We start from the raw sequence: 17,793 nt of genomic DNA, 5'->3' as shown, positions 1-17,793 counted from the left end.
ATCAGTCGGCCCATTCTCCTCTGACCTCTAGCATCAACAAGGCATTTTCCACCACAGGACTTCCGCATACTGGATGTTTTTTCCCTTTTCACGCCATTCTTTGTAAACCCTAGAAATGTTTGTGCGTGAAAATGCCAGTAACTGAACAGATACTCAAATACTCAGCAAATACTCATACCGGCCCGTCTGGCACCAACAACCATGCCAGGCTCTAAATTGTTTAAATCACCTTTCTTTCCCATTCTGACATTCAGTTTGGAGATTGTCTTGACCAGGACCGCACCCCTAAATGCATTCAAATAACTGCCATGTGATTGGTTGATTAGATAATTGCATTAATGAGAAATTGAACAGGTGTTCCTAATAATCCTTTAGGTGAGTATATATATTTTTGTATTATTGTTTGTTCGCCACTTTATGCCATTCGGCCCTCCGGTTAAGGTCTTATGATCTTGATTTATTTTAGAAACGTATTGTTGCCATCCTAAAAAGACAGTTGACCAAATGTAAATGACCTTACAGATGACTTGTATGAGCAGAGGGAGTCATGGGAAGACACAGCTGTAAGTAGTAATCTCAAGGGAAAGAACTGGACCGCAGGCTGAGCTGCTATTTCAGGCCTCTTCAAAAGCAGAGGCAAGACTGTCTGCTCCCATCCAGCAGTGCGCTAATGGGATGTAAATCCCGCAAGCGGAGTGGGCTGAGAGCGAACTGCAGGGAGCCCTCTCCAATCCGCCTTGCACCCCACACTGTCCTGATTGCCTTCTATTTTTATATCGGCGCTACAGCCTGTCACCACGGGAACGCTACCCTATTGCTGTGGAGGTGGAAGAGCGATTGTTGGTGGGTTTAGTAGGAGGCTGTGATCGTGATGCCATGGGAGAACTCATCACTCTACTCCACAGCTTCACTAAAAACAATGGCCATCACTCTGTCGGAGAGACAGGCCCGACACCTGCTTGATTTTTCCCCGAGCTGACGTATATGGCCTGGATGGCAAGCCAAATAGGAATATGTATGAGGCAAAGACTTAACAGGCCTATAAATCAATCATATGATTACCTTTGAAAGCAGCACTGGAGGGTACACACTGCCGAGTTCTATTTATTGTGTTGTCTCAACTCCAAGATGAAGTTCCTCTCAATATTGTGTGGGTTAGCATGTGTTGGACAAGTGTGAGGAGTGTAGCCTATATGTGTAAAGTGTCAAAAAAGATAATCTCTACTAAGATCATGGTCAATTAACACAGTTTTCCACGCAATGTTCTCTTACATCACCTTTCTTTACCATTCGATGCTCAGTTTTAACTTCAGAAGATCATCTTGACCATGTCTACATGCCTAAATGCATTGGGTTCTAGCCATGTGATTGGCTGATTAGGTATTTGTGTAAACAAGCAGTTGAACAGGTGTTGCTAAAAAGTGGCCAGTGAGTAGGTTGGATTCAATAGGTGTGAATTAATTCTATAGCCATTTCATTCTTAAAGCTACACTGTGTAACTCTTTTAGTTTATTCTTAGCTAAAAACACTTAGTTCTTTCAAAAATATATGTGCTCATTAATGTATATTTACTTCGTTCAAGTCATAAAGTATTCTCGTGAGTGTATAATATGCCATTGAAAATACATACGGGTAAGGGGTTCTAATGTCGGTCGCCATGTTGCCCCTCCATCTTGAAAGTACATTAGCCAAAGAGGGACATACCCGTTAATTCAAGCTTCGCCTTTCGTGTTTACGTTTGAGTTACACTCATGGACGAATTTGAACTGGAAGCCATAATCTTGGACTACATTGACCACCGAAATCGGAATTGAGAGGAACAGAAACTAATATTCACTGGATGATCATATACCTTTTCACCGCTAGATGGGGGTAAAAATCACACAGTGTAGCTTTAACCAACAAACAATTGGAAAACGGAATACAAATCTAGCATTCGAGCAACCGAACACACACCTTCAACCCATATTGCTCTGTGATGCGTCAACGGTCGCTCTGGCCAGGTCGTATTTATAGCATAAGAGGCGGGACGCTTTAGATTCTAGAGAGCATTTGATTGGACAGAAGAAGTCCTTGGTTATGCACTCTCAGAAAAAAAGGTACAAAAGCTGTCACTGGGGCGGTACCTTTTCAAAAGGTACACTTTTGTACCTAAAGGTGCATATTGATACCTTCATGGTACATATTTGTACAATTATGGTACCAATATGCACCCTTTAGGTACAAAAGTGTACCTTTTTGAAAAGGTACCGCCCCAGTGACAGCTTTTGTACCTTTCGTTTTGAATCCTTATATCTCCTAAATGGGAATTTTGTCATAGTTTTGGAACACACTGGCATTTTGCATAACCCTAAGGCTAACATATTCACACTAAAAGCTAAATAACTTAAATTTTGATTTCAGGGGGCCTTTAAAAGAAGAGCAGAGTCAGACCTTCTAAAGATAACCCATCTGTGCACACACATTATCCTGTCTATGGCCTCTTTGATACTTGTTTCTCTCATTAGTAAAAATACAAACACCTGTTTACCCAGGAGATGAGGGCTTTGTGATGCAACAACACTGCCCTTGCAAACATATTACTTCATCATTGGATCATAATAAATCATGCCTGGTCAGACGGCCCAAAATATCCACATTTAAGACACACAAACTCATATCCCCTTTATCTCAGTTGCACCTGCTCAACATGGTATGTGGGTCATAAGAAGGAGTTTTTCCCAGTCTTCAATAAGCTGGGCTATTCTTGCCCGCAGCAGTGTCAAGTGCCCCCACACCACACGGATCTTTTTGAGTCCAGAACTTGGCACAAAGTTAAACAAGCTAATCATGTGATTCTTTGGAGATAAACAGCTTGTTTTTCTTTGACAAGTTTAATCAAGGGTTTTTTCACAACAGTGAGAACAAACCAAAGCCACATTGAGCTATGTAGATGATACAGCATTGAGGACCCCCGGGAAATTAAGGATTACCTCTTGAAAAAGTGTCAGTTCTTGTAGCACTCACAAAACAGCCTTGTTTTGGTTAATTCTCTCTACAGCGCTAACCTAAAACCTTTGACATATGCCAGTCAAGCATCTCCCATGAGATGCTGGAAACAACCAGCATCTTTGTGTGGCTCCTGTTGTGTGCATCTAATGGAGACAGACAGGAAGAGAGGGGGAGGGGTCCTTACACGGGTGTGACCACATATAGCCTAGAGTTGGAAATCCAACTAGCAGGAAATACGTTTTAAAAGGTTTAGGCAAATGGATAAGATTAACACACATAAAGGACGGGTTATTCCTGACACTTATTTGGCTTTCGGTAGCATATATTGATATGATTTGGCAAACATTAAAAGTTAATTCTCTATGAAACGGTTTATTTCCAAAAATGTGTCACTTCAATAAGTTATATAATAAAAAACGTCGAATTTGTAATATAATTTAGTATTTTCGTATTTAAAAAAGTCATGTCGTGCAACCAACATGCCGAAACATAGAGACAAAGAACGTAAAACAGGCAATTATCATCGAGTGTCTGTCAAGGTCAAAAAGTCTCTGTGCAAAACTAGTAAAATATTGTTAGAGTTAGTAAAAAAAAAAGAAAAATATATTTTAAAATTAAGATGTATACACAAAAATACAGTTACACCACATGACATTTTTAGAGTTATTAAATTTAAACATTTTGTAAAATGTATAAAAAGGTTTTTTCAAAACCGCACAAACCCAATATAAGAGACATTTCTAAAAAAAAAAAAGAAAAAGAAAATTGGCATGTGTTTTAACAAGATTTTCCCTTTCCTTTATCATGGCCTATCAATAATATGTTACTGATCTTAATAATCTGTAATAGGGACCAAAGCAGTCCATATTTGTAAGTTTTCATAACAGCAACAGCTCAAGCCTTTTTTTCTTTTCTTTTTTTCTTTGTTGGGACTGCTTTCTCAGCAGGCTGTTTGGATTCCAGAACCTTCCGCTCCTTTAAGTTCTCAGGATATTGGCTGGTTTCAGTGGAGCGAAGCAGAAATTGATGCTGAAACTGGGAGGTTACTGTTGAAAAGCTAAGACAATAAACATGTCTCTTTCATGTGTCCATAAAGAGCTGATTTGAACAGAACAACCTACATAATTAACTTAGATTAGTTTACATTTGGCACACACAGTCTGCATAATTTGGGATTAAACCTCCATTGCCTGATCCCTAAATTACGTAAATACACAACATGCCAACCCATATGGTGAAGCATTTAAGCAGGTATAATTGTTTACCATCATAATTCAAAGGGACACAAAGGGGAAGGAATGTAATGTCATTTCCGTGACTTAACAGCATAGTTATGAACAGTTCGCCCTTTGCGAGAACTCGTGACTGGCCGGCCAAGTGGGAGTCATAACTCACACTAATACTGACTTCCTATGAGACTCCCTCCAACATTGAGTCAACAAACCTGTGGTGTTTTCTTGTGAAAGTCAAGGATTTTCAAAATTATTAAAGCCTCTTATATAGCTGAAAATTATATACCTTGTAGTGTTTTAGGAAATTTGCGGTTCAATCGCTTGCTATGAGGGAAAGAAATCCTACTGTGGAAATCTATTCATTTACTGTACTTAAACTATCCATTAAATAATGCAAATACGGGTATTATCTCTCTCAAGGGATCCTGTAATTCTGGGAAAAACACTCTAATCAGAACCCCTCCTTAGTGCAAGAAGCAATGAATTGTGGGCAGAGCTACAAATTAAATATTGTATGTGCAACACACATTTTGGCAATATCACAAAATGATATGGGAACGGATTGTGTGACTTTTGAGACAAAAAATGGATTTTGCGCGGCCAACTTTTAGAAAGCTACCTGTCTTCCTCAGAGGAAAGTCGTCCCGGCAGTCCTGTGGGGAGGGCAGGGAGATCTTGTAGGAGGAGGACGCGCCTCCCAAAGGAGGTGAACTTTGCTCCAGAGAGGTGTGATGGGAGGCCCTGAACAGAAAGGAGATGCAAACTGAACTCCTGAACTTACCTCACAGTCATAAATACAGCTGACAGCCCTTATGCGCTCTAGTACCATCCACCTTAGTATCACTTTATGGATTATTAGCTAAAATCAAAACTGTATTACGTTGGAAAATCTGAAAAGTGCTTCCAGTCTTGCTTAATTTATTTTATAAACAATAAGTAGCCTACATTTAACTTTATTTGTATTTAATATTTTTAAACACTACCCTTTAAAGTTGGGGTTTTCCCTAAAAAAAAAACCCTCTTACTGCTTATTGATAGTAATAAAGTACAGTAGTTGCTGTAGTAGTTATTTTAGGTGTTAGTATGCATGCTAATAAGCAACTAGTTAATAGTGAATATGTCTGAATAGTGAATCTAATCCATTTAAAATGAAAAGTCTGAAATAACACATTTCAGCTTATTTAAAAAAGCAAATGGTTTGAGGTTTGTGCAGGTTACTTACGTGTACCACATTTTGGAGCCCTGTGTGATTTTCTGGGGGACCCCATTCGACATGCCGTCTTTGGTGGATTTACTCAACAGAAACTCTTGTAGTTTCTGCTTGACCTCAGTGCTGGCCGCTGCACCTGTCAGACCAGGAAACGCACACAGAGAAATCATAAACATCTTGGGGTTTAATCAAATTATATTTAGATTTACAAGGCATTCAATAAAACTGAGACAATCCTGACAAAGCTCAGCTAGGTCTCTGGTTAGAGTCACTGTAAACAGAAAGAATGCTTGCAGAGTTTTGGCTTCATTTCAAGGTCAGAGAAATGATTGTATTACTGCCACTCCCAGACACAGCAGGATCAGCCTCAACTCAAACAATAGCATCTCTCCTACACATTCACCCACACGCTCTTCTCAAAAGCTACAGTTCAGATGCCTATATAGCATTATTGGCTAAATATGTTTGAGCACATTTAAACAAATGAAGGAATATCTCCCTCTTCTGGACAGCGGGAGTGAGGCACCATTCATGCATCGTACTTCATGAGCAAAAATGAAGTTCTAAGTGATCCGTTTATGGGTCAACCTTATGAAACCTGTCCAGAACATTCATATTCAGTCATATTTCCCATTAAAAGTGATTATGTCATGCATATAGAAAAGGGAGCCTATTGAAATTAAGTCTATTAAAATTTAATGGTCCAATCAAATTGTATTTTAGTTTGTTTTGTTGTTTTTTTTGTTTTGTTTTTTAGGGCTGTGCAGTGCAAAGATTAATTGCGATCAATCGCATCCCAAATAAAAGTTTGTGTTTACATAATATATGTGTGTGTGCTGTGTATATATTTTTTTGTATATATAAATATATATGCATGCATGTACAGGTATATATTTAATAATTATTTGTTTGTAAATACTATATATATATATATATATATATATATATATACATAATCAAACATAATCAAAACATAATCTATATTATATATAATTTTTTTATATATGAATAACACATTTTCTTAAATATATACATGCATGTGTGTGTATTTATATATCGAAAATAATTACAGCTCACACAAATATATTATGTAAACACAAACTTTTATTTTGAATTCGATTAATCGCAATTAATCTTTGCACAGCTCTAGTTTTTTTTACATTATGAGATGACAATTTCACATTTCCTCCCAAAATTTTTATTAATCTGTAATGAAGTAATTCTATATATTATTTATGCACATTTATACATATTAGTTGTAAACCTTATATATACACAGTATATATATATATATATATATATATATATAGTATATATAGTATATATATTACACATACATACATATTAAAGGGTTTACAAATATATAAATATGTATAAACAATATATGTACATAAAAATATATGTATTCTTTTAGGGAAAATGTAACATTCATACACTGTAAAAAAATATTTTCAAGATTTGTTATCACAACATATTTTCTTTTGTCAAATCAACTTTATAATAATTTATTTAGTTGAGATAACATATAATTTTGAGTTTCTGATGATTAAATCATTCTCCTTCATTGTATTAACTTACTTTTTCCAGTTCAATCAACTTAAAATTTTAAGGCAACCAGGTTACTTACTTTTTTAAGTTAAACAAACAATATTTTTTTACAGTGTATTCACCCATATCCGTTTTTTGCATTTGTTTTATAAAATAAACATACTGTTAAGGTTTAACTAATATATACATTTATTTGAAGTGGCATTGGTCACATTTACCCACATTTTACCCAATTACGCACATACATGTACTTTACCTTTTCCTTTGTTATTTTCGATGTTGCTTTTTCAAGAACTTTTACCCTCCATTATATTTACTTTTTAATGTCATTTGTTACATTTTCCCTTTAAAAAAATAAATATAAACCGGCGTACAGTTCAGATCTAGCCGACTATATATAGTAGTTTTTTGTCAGTTTCATCTTGTGTTAAAAGACCCAGACATCATTTGACTGACTGATGCCATTTTGATGTCATTAGACACAGACAGGTTGTGCAGTGTTTGAGTGTTGTGTGGGTGATCGTGATGATGAGCTCTTACTCTCTCTGCTCCGCTCTCTGTTGCGGAGGACCAGGACTTGTTGTTCACGCCGATGCCTCTCCAGTTCTCTCTCCTGACTCTGTAGCTCTAGTTTCCTCTCTTTCTCCAGCTGCTCCTGTTGTTGCTTCATGACATGTAGTTCCTGCTGCAACTGAGAGGCAGATGTTTATTACATATTCATTTATCTAGTCAGACTGTATGGTTGTATTGCACTTCTTGCTTTTTGCGTTGTATCAACTTAGTATGTCAATATGGTTGTGTTGTTACCTTCAAATGCTCCTGTATCTGGGCCTGGTGCTGGCGAACCAGGTTCTCGTGCTGTTTCTGGAACTCACTGATGAGTAACTGTTTCTGAATCTGCTGCTGCTTCTGAATGAGGAGCAGCTCTTGTTGAAGCTGTCTTTCCCACACAATGGGGTCCGAAGCAGAACCCTGCATCCTAACGTCTGTACGCAAGTCCAACGGGGAGCCTGGATCAAGAGCCAGTGGAACTTCTGGCTTAATGTCCACTGAGAAAAAAAAAAGGGGGCGAGAATGCAAGGATTTAGTACAGATGTCTTTATATGTTTTGAAGGGTTATTATTATTAATCATTCAGAGATATTGTAACGATCAGGTATGACATTCTTTAAACATATTACAATATTATTTTGTAACAAAATATGGTCTTGAAATTCATAATATTTGAAAAACATTTGGTGCAACCAAAAAAGTCATGTGGTCTAAACAACATGCATTAAAATATCAGAAAATTTGGCTTTTTTCTATTTATGGCAATGTCATGTGGTGTAACTTTTTTTCAACGGAACTTTTAACCTTGACAAATGTATTTTAAAAATATATAAAATAGAATAATGCGAATATATATGAATTAAAATGTGTACACTCACAAGTATTCAAGATACGAGGAAAATATGCTACTACTTTTTTACTTAATAGTTGCACCACATGACATTTTTAGAAACATTACAATGTAAAATTTCAAAAAATCTAAAACGTATGAAAACAGCATGCATTCAACGAGTACATTTCTAAACACTTTGCAGAATTGCGAGATATGAAGTCAGAATTGTGTGATATAAAGTTGCACTTCTGTGTTATAAAATCAGAACATTTTTGTTTTTTGCGAGTTTTTTTATTTTGATTTTTGCGAGTTTATTTCACAATTCCGAGATAAAAAAAAGTCAGAATTGCGAGAAAGTCGCAATTACCTTTTTTATTTTTTAATAAAAAAAGGAAACAAGCTTCCATAAAAAAATAGCAGTAACACTTGCTTTTACGGTCCAGTTACCCATGTAAATACTGTACTTGTACTTATTTCCAATGTACTTATTTTAGTAACTACAATTACTGGGTAATAACTAGTACTGACCCTGTACTTATACCTTATATTAGCCAGTACTTTCTAGGTAAGTACACTGTAAATACACTGTACTGTAAAAAGAAATTGTTACCAAATTAGCTTTAGTTATGTTCAGTAAAAAGTTAAGTCAAGTTGGCTTTCAATATTGTCAATGTTCATCAGCTGGGAAAATTGCTCTAACAATATTATTTGTCATTATATTAATGTAATTATGGTAGAGCGATTTTTAAAACTTATGATAGTTAGAATTTTTCATATAATTGGCCTTAAACAACCAACTACATCTCAAAATCATCAAGAATGTATGGCCTCATAGGAGTTTCTCTGATATAGCAGTAGAGAGAGCTGAAGCAACTCTATTTTTATTTGTTTATTTGCATTAGTGTGTATATAAGAATCTCAGTATGACTAATTCCAAAGCTGACTAGCCATGATTTGGTCCAATGTGTACTGACTCTGGTTTGAAAGGAGACTGCAGTGCCACATTGTTATGTATGTCACATAATAGTTGTGATGTTTGTGTTCCTGCCTCTTATTCCCCTGCCGTTCTTCCCCCTTAGAGCCAGCATCACACCTTCATCATTATGGAAAATTGCTGCTGTAGTCTTCAAGCTGTGCCTCATTACAAGTAATGCACCAGGTACAAAAAACAGGACACCCCTGAGGCCCCAAGAACTATATATAAATATATATCCAACAGAGTGAAAAATCAATAGCAAGCCTGAAACACAGAGGAGATGTTTATCATAAGAGAATGTGTCTCTATGAAAGAGGAAAAGCAATTACTTAGAGATGGGGTTTGGAAAGTGCACGTATGGACAGAATGTTCTATGGGTGTGGAGAACAAAGACAAAGAAGTTTACAGAGAGGCTTGTCAAGATGTACTTATGGTTCAGTGAATCTAGGTTTCACATTTAGGAAAAGTACTCGCTGAAGTGGTTGTTACACAATTGGGAATGATGTAACATCAGGAAGCCCCACAGAAAACAATTCACTTTAAGATCATCTGAGTAATCAAGTGTCTGGAAACATGACTGAGTCAATAGATTTTCCTCTTGGTCAACATGATGGATTAGTTGGCTAGTTTTTAATGAGCATTTTAGTACACAATGTCAATGCTGATAAACTGCACAGAATCGATAACTGAGAATATGGTTTCAGGTTAAAAAAAAAAATAATGTTCTCCAAAACCTGCATCACTCTCTTGTTCTGTAAAACACAAAAGAAGATATTTTGAAAAATGTCTGATTTATTTTTTGTCTGTGCTAAAAGTCAATGTTGTTGGTCCCGTCTTTGATTATGTAGACAAAAAATGTAACACTTGAAATATTATTTTAATTAGACTTCTTTTGTGATTTTTTTTTATTCAAATAAACTTTACTGTATTAATCCAATTGATTTGTCCAAAGTATTCGAATTGACTAAATAAATAAAGTTACTGAAAAGTTATTAAAGTTATTAAGTATTGGGGGTAAGTAAAACTCAAAGGAGTCAGTGCAGGAAAAAAAAAGATACAAAGTATACATGTAATAATTTGAGGAATTTTACAGTGCAGACAAATAAATAGAACGAACGATAGAATGACATGGAACAAATGAATGATAGGATGGATGGATGGATGGATGGGGATAAATGGATAGATATATGGATGGATGGGTGGATGGATGGATAGAAGGGGATAAATTGATGGATGGATGGATAGATGTGGATAAATGGATAGATAGATATATGGATGGATGGATGGATGGATGGAAAGAAGGGGATAAATGGATAGATAGATGGATGGATGGATGGATGGATAGAAGGGGATAAATGGATGGATGGATGGATGGATGGATGGATGGATAGATGGGGATAAATGGATAGATATATGGATGGATGGATGGATGGATGGATGGATAGAAGGGGATAAATGGATAGATATATGGATGGATGGATGGATGGATAGAAGGGGATAAATGGATAGATGGATGGATGGATGGATAGAAGGGGATAAATGGATGGATGGATGGATGGATGGATAGAAGGGGATAAATTGATGGATGGATGGATAGATGTGGATAAATGGATAGATAGATATATGGATGGATGGATGGATGGATAGAAGGGGATAAATGGATAGATGGATGGATGGATGGATGGATAGATGGATGGATAGAAGGGGATAAATGGATGGATGGATGGATGGATGGATAGATGGGGATAAATGGATAGATATATGGATGGATGGATGGATGGATAGAAGGGGATAAATGGATAGATATATGGATGGATGGATGGATGGATGGATAGAAGGGGATAAATGGATAGATGGATGGATGGATGGATGGATGGATGGATGGATGGATAGAAGGGGATAAATGGATGGATGGATGGATGGATAGATAGATGGGGATAAATGGATAGATATATGGATGGATGGATGGATGGATGGATGGAAGGATGGATTGATAGAAGGGGATAAATGGTTAGATATATGGACGGATGGATAGAAGGGGATAAATGGATAGATGGATGGATGGATGGATAGAAGGGGATAAATGGATGGATGGATGGATGGATAGATAGATGGGGATAAATGGATAGATATATGGATGGATGGATGGATGGATGGATGGATAGAAGGGGATAAATGGATGGATGGATAGATAGATGGGGATAAATGGATAGATAGATAGATAGATAGATAGATAGATAGATAGATAGATAGATAGATAGATAGATAGATAGATAGATAGATGGGGATAAATGGATAGATAGATAGATAGATAGATAGATAGATAGATAGATAGATAGATAGATAGATAGATAGATAGATAGATAGATAGATAGATAGATAGATAGATAGATAGTATTTTAGTAAACACACTAGATGCAAGACACTATATTAATTAGCTATGTATCTTTAATCCTTATAAAGCTTGTTGGCATAACACACTACCACCTGTTCAATGCTCACACACGCACACACAAAATAGAGGCAAAGCCTTTAAAGCATGAATTCTATCCATGAACCAGTGTCTCTTAAGCCTAGAATATTCCCCTAATGAGTTGCCATAGCAAGGCAATTATTGTGACACACGCAGCAATTCACACATTAATGGTGAAGCATTTCTATGCTTGTTTGATTGAACATAATGTTCTTCACCATCATCAAAAATGTCTGCATGCGCAACCGCTGATTATAAATAGCAACATAAAAGCAAGTGGTGCAATCTTAGACTATGACAAAACGCACACCCAATCCACCACCCAAACCGGCTGCCATGGCAACACTGGCGACATCATAACGACTCCTCTTCCTGCAGATATTGAGCTGCGCTGTATGGTGTCTCCTCCCCGAGAGCACCCATGGATATTATATCATCCCTTATATAAGACAGAAACAAACACACACACACACGCTCGCTCCCTCTTTCTGTCGGCACTCATACACGGTCAGCTATGCCTGTCAGCTCCAGTAGAGCTCGAAGCAAGCGTTTGAAGCCAACTTCTGGGTGTTTACCAAAAATTCACCTTGGTTTGTTGTCACTTCTTGGAAAAGAGTTTGAAGAGACATTTGCGGCTCTCTGTAGTGATGACCCTAAGCATCCTGGAATGATGGGGGGAATATTAATTCTGACTTGAGAGAGCTCTTCACAAAGAGGAGCTTGTTACAGCACTCATGGAGTCAGCCAATGAGCTTCAACAATGAGTCACAGGCATTGGGCTCGCTGCCCTAATGGAGCTAAAAATAGCCTCAAAAACACCTGCTGGCTTGGAGCGCTTGCCACGGTGATATCTCATTTATCTCATGTTTCCCTGCTTGCCCTCCCCGCTACCGTCGTTAAAAAGATACACTTTGATCGACCATCCAACCAAGATCTCGGTGAAGAAACCTCAGGTCAACTCAGCAGGTAGCAGGCGGTTTGGAGATTAAGAATGGCCAGGTTAGACCAAATGGACCTCTGGATGACACAACTTAACCCTGTTCCAGGCAAAAGGCGTGACATCATTGTGACACATTGCTGGAAAGAGAAGCTTTGACGTCATTGAAGGTCAAAACTAAGACTTCTTCTGATGTGAAATATTAGGCCTAGGGATGGAAACTGTAAAGAATCGAATGATTCCAGTTTTGATTCCTCATCAACAGTTGCATTAACCATTCTTTTAATACTTTTTAGGAATAAATATTTAGGGGGGGATGAAATTCCACTGCTAAATGAGATAAATTCATTAATAAATGTCAAACAATTCTTGCAAAAGGTGATTGGACTTTTTACACTGTAAAACTGTATTTTTTTAAGTACAATCAACTTGGATGTTGAAGTCATTTCAACTTAGATTACAAACTGACCTAACAAATGAGTTGAATCATGAATAACAGTATAATAAAAAGTATAATCAAAAGTAAATTGATGAGACAAACACACACAGAAAGAACTTATTTTGATGAGTTAAAGCAATGTAAAAACAAATGTTGTCAAAAAAACTTGTGTGTGTAGGCTATCTAAACACATTGTCATATGAACAACCAGCCAGTTACTACACTGGGTTACACCTTATATTAAGGAGACATTGTTACAATGTAATTACATAATTAAGTACTAAGTAATATTAATTAATTACATGTACTTACTGTAGGGTTGAGGTTAGGGTTAAGGTTTGGTTTAAGGTTAGGGTAATGTAATTATCCATAATTAACTGTTATTAAAAATTGTAAATAAAGTGTTTTTTATTAACAAAGAACCGACTCATTTGTTTGGGAATCATACTTTACTGTTGCACTGAATGTTACTGAGGGTAACATTTCCTTTGCGTTTTTTGCGTACAGACGACAAAGTTGTCAAAACCACGGATCCACAAAAACGACTAAAACCGCTGTAGGCCTATTATGCAGCCAGGCCAGTATTGTCACTTTATAGGCTAAAGAAACACTATCCGCCACATAATACACATGCAAAAAATTGCGCATGACGTCACCGGTTTCACAAATTCGCATTTTTGAAAAGTAGCGTTTTCAAAAACTTGCACTTTGAAACCCGTTTTTAAAAGTTTGGTTTCAGGCCGCCAAAATGCTGTTGTCGTGTGAATGAACTGCCAAAACACATAAAAGATTTCAATTTTAGTTGAAAATGATATTGTGTAATTCACGACTGACTCACTACGAGTCATTCGTTTGTGAATCAGACTACACTGGTTGTTTTGATTCACTGTTCACTTCGTTCAGGAGTTGCACTACACTGGTCGCGCTGGTTGTTTCATGCTGGAGATTTTCAAGCACTGTTCAGGAAACTTCGGCTGTGTTAGTACAGTATCGCCATATTAATTTTTAGTACAGAAAGCATGTTTTAGACAAACATCAACAGTTTCTGTCATTGGATTAGGTCCATATTGATTGAATCCACTGTGATTTCCTAATTTATTGTTAAAGCAGCTCTATGCAGTTTTTTTACCTTAACTGAATAGATTAGGAGTTATTGCAATGGTTATATGACTATTTTCGGGTTGAATGTTGGGCGTCTCGCCCCCCGGTTGCCTGTGAGCGGAAAAAACACACTTGCAACTTTGCATCAGGAAGTGTCGCGTGATATCAGGTCTTGCGATGTAACGAATTGCTTTACGGCAAGAAAGATCTGCTAAAACGAGCTTCAAACAGAAATAACCCGGCGCCGTATAAATGTGATGTTCGAGGCACATACAATACAGACTGTCGACAGTTCAACAGGGCGCAGCTCTTAAAGGGGCCACACCTTATTTCCACTCATTACAGCTTCCATCCAACTGAACAGGTACCGGTATACAGGGGGAGGGGATCAGGCCGTTAGTGCAGAGACATCTCTGCGTGAATGCTATTTACGACAGTACAAGTACTCCACGGCAACTCTTGGGGTCACAATTTGACAAAAACGGAAATCCTGCATAGTGCAGCTTTAAATAAACGTAGTAAATGAAGCAATAGGTTGGATGCCGTAGAACTGCTATGACGTGCATCTTATTTGTCAACAAGGCACTTGTTGAGAGTACAGTAGGAAGCGGTCCATTATTGCATCACCTGACATCATCACTAAATCAATGTTATGAGACAAAACATGCTCACACCTTGTGTTTTGGCCTCGAGCCTACGCGAGAACATTATGTGCAATGAAGCCAAGACGAGCTGTCGATGTATTAACGCCAGTTGAGCTGAAAAGAGTCGCAAACCAGCAGTAACTGGGCTAAATATAACTGCATTTCTGAGCACACTCTTAATATAGGGAATGTGTGAAAGACTGTCAAACGTGTGGAGCCATCTGGTAATTTTAACTCGGGCAAAAATAAAAGCACCCCGTCAAATTTATGTAAGCTATTGGGCGGCCTGCTCCCACCCTTACCCCCCCCCCCCCCCCCCGCCACAAACATTTCAAGCACCTTAGCTTTCATGAACCGTCTCCTTTAGTTATGGTTTCACTTTATGAATTCTCAACTAAACGGTATGACACGAGAGGAGAATTGTGGTGCAGATGTGGCACTGAATCAGTAAACACAAGTTCAAAGACCGTAAAAGCACCCTGTTTTATTTTTAGCAGGAAGGGATGACAAGCATCCTGGCCTGTGTCCAAACGGTTCCCTTTCCCCCAGAGGGTCAGACTCAAGGGATATGGTGACACATCTGCTCTACTACATTTCCCATAATCCCTTGAGCAATGCATTTCTCATAGACTCATGTTTCTCATTACTGTTGATTTCAGAGATAATCAGAGCGTCGAGTTTGTAGTGCTGCATCCAGCTACAAAAGCAAACCACCCACACACCGTTAAGTGAAAAGGTACTAAATTAGACTCGTAATGAACCGTCTATACATGACACTTTTCATTGGGAGGAATGTGTCACACAAGGATTTGCTACCTTTTAATTTGAAAGGAAATATACTTAAGTTTAATTTGGCTTGACAGAGTCGGTGGTAATGTTGAATACCTAAATTAAATTACATGGTTCATGACATTTAAGAAAAAAAAGCTCATATTTTAGTATGCATCAAATGCTGCATATTATGTTAACCTTTCTTGTAGTGAGGCACAGTTAAATGGAAATCTTTTTTAACCTCTGTTGTCAGTAAGATTTTTTTTTTTTTATGTTGGAGGTGGGGGGTTACGTACGGTATGTTTCTTAGCAAAAACAGGGTGATGCTTTTTTGGCTGTATATGCTGCGGTGACTGAGTGCTCATTACGGCTGATGTTATTCTGAGCTGCAGGCGTGTCTAAAGCAGGAAACGCTGCTGTATTTTTAAGTAGAAGCTTATTCCTCACAGCAAAAACAGGACAGGGGGAATCCAGATCATCCCATTCAGCAAAAAAAAAAAAAAAAAGATATTTTCGGGGATATTTTTGGATGCATTATAAAATATGGGGGGAGGAAATTCCACAAAAAACATGATCAGAAAAAAATATACTGGTAAAATATGAGTGTATAAAATACTGGTTTATTTAAAAATAGCCTTCCCCCGACATTCATTGTAAATTTTATTTAGAAATTTGAGGGTTTAAATAAAATATATTTCAACAAAACATATTTTATATTTTCATTACATATATACATACAGTACATACATACTGTACACACACAAATGTTGGGTTTCCATGATTTATCGGGAAATTCAGACATAATGCTTTTTTTACAGTACAAACTGTAAAACAACAAAAAAAATCTGGGATTACTATCCTTGTGGGGACATTTTAGGAAATACCTAAATTACGCACATATATTTTCCTAGAACCTTTTAAAATTTGGTGAACCAATCAAAATCACTTATTGCAATAATAAATAATCACATATCACATAAAGCTCACGTTTAATAAATGTGATCACATCCATAACATTAAGCATCAGTGAGAGAGTCATTCCACTCATAATGTTGCATATTACATTCATAACAGCCCAACAAAATGTTTAATTTTCGAGTAGTCTGCATGGTCAAATTACTTGCTTATCACTGTCATTAGCATAATCCAAAACTCTTTTTTTTTAAATAACCTGGGGTCATAGAGTGAAAGGTTATAGATAAACAACAAGATGATGCATGAACAGCCATTCATTTTATTCAGAAATATCTTAAAAACCACAAGGATGGCAAACTGCACAAATCATTTAATTGTCACTAATTATCACCTACATTAAGGGACTTCTTGCTCTGTGAGCATAAAATTCCTGCAAGCGTATTAGAATAGATTTATGAGTTCTTTACACTTGAGACACTGTGTTTTGTTTGAGCTGAAATGCAAAAGTCAAATAAACTACAAAATATTTTCCTCCAACGCTGACTTCAACCTGTTCATTCAATTTATTTTGTTGATTCAACACAATATTTAGCCCTCTGAAGTGTTTGCATTAATCCACATAATCAGAATGACTGTGACATTTGTTCAAAGACTAGCTTCAATGGTTTAAAACTGACAGTGAGCGTACATTAGCATTACAAAAAACATCTTCCGACAGCAGCATTGCTCCCATTGATTTCTGCCTCGACTCTTGATCACATATATTCAAAGCTGTTTCATGAGTTAGTGTTACAGAATAAATCCTTAAATCTGCACTCTTAAGAGTTAAACAGTTCAGTTTTACCATTTTCGAATCCATTCATTCAACCATCCATTCTGATTTTCTGATATTTAGAAGAATTTCAGTAACCAGACAGTTTCTCTCACTGACTTCCATAGTATATTTTTTCCTATGGAAGTCAATGAGACCAGAAATTGTCTGGTTACTGATATTCTTCTAAATATTAGAAAATCATCTGAATGTATTTGAAAACGGTGAAACTCAACTGTTTAACTCTGGGGGAGTTGTAAAATGAGCCTATTTCCAAAAAAAAAAAAAAAAATTGGAGTATCCCTTTAACTTGCCCTAATTGCCTCAGTTAACTCTCAAGATCACAATGTTATGAGAACTGC

The 17,793-nt window shown here is 36.9% G+C and overlaps 2 protein-coding genes across 5 annotated transcripts in view; both read right to left on the bottom strand.

Moving 5' to 3' along the window:
• hdac9b (histone deacetylase 9b) overlaps window positions 1-17,793 on the bottom strand; it is a 67,354-nt gene that overhangs the window by 14,177 nt on the left and 35,384 nt on the right. For all 4 annotated transcript variants that reach the window (XR_016145704.1, XR_016145705.1, XR_016145706.1 and 1 more), the window contains 4 exons: window positions 7,789-8,030; window positions 7,522-7,672; window positions 5,446-5,569; window positions 4,843-4,964 (listed from right to left, as the gene is read on the bottom strand). Coding sequence is in view for 1 of the 4 variants with exons in the window: in XM_039694364.2 (XP_039550298.2) it covers window positions 4,843-4,964; window positions 5,446-5,569; window positions 7,522-7,672; window positions 7,789-8,030 (639 nt within the window). In the remaining 3 variants the exon portion in view is untranslated. The remainder of the gene's footprint in view (window positions 1-4,842; window positions 4,965-5,445; window positions 5,570-7,521; window positions 7,673-7,788; window positions 8,031-17,793) is intronic.
• LOC148976980 (uncharacterized) lies at window positions 10,801-11,523 on the bottom strand (the record flags this gene model as incomplete). Its single annotated transcript, XM_089117553.1, has 1 exon — window positions 10,801-11,523. A coding segment is annotated over one exon (723 nt), but the record flags the coding sequence as incomplete, so codon positions are not given.

Source organism: Pimephales promelas, chromosome 12 (genome assembly GCF_988280905.1).
Source record: "Pimephales promelas chromosome 12, fPimPro1.hap1.1, whole genome shotgun sequence".
Taxonomy (NCBI): domain Eukaryota; kingdom Metazoa; phylum Chordata; class Actinopteri; order Cypriniformes; family Leuciscidae; genus Pimephales; species Pimephales promelas.
The sequence above is the reverse complement of the archived record's forward strand: the minus strand, read 5'-3'. Positions and strand labels throughout refer to the sequence as shown.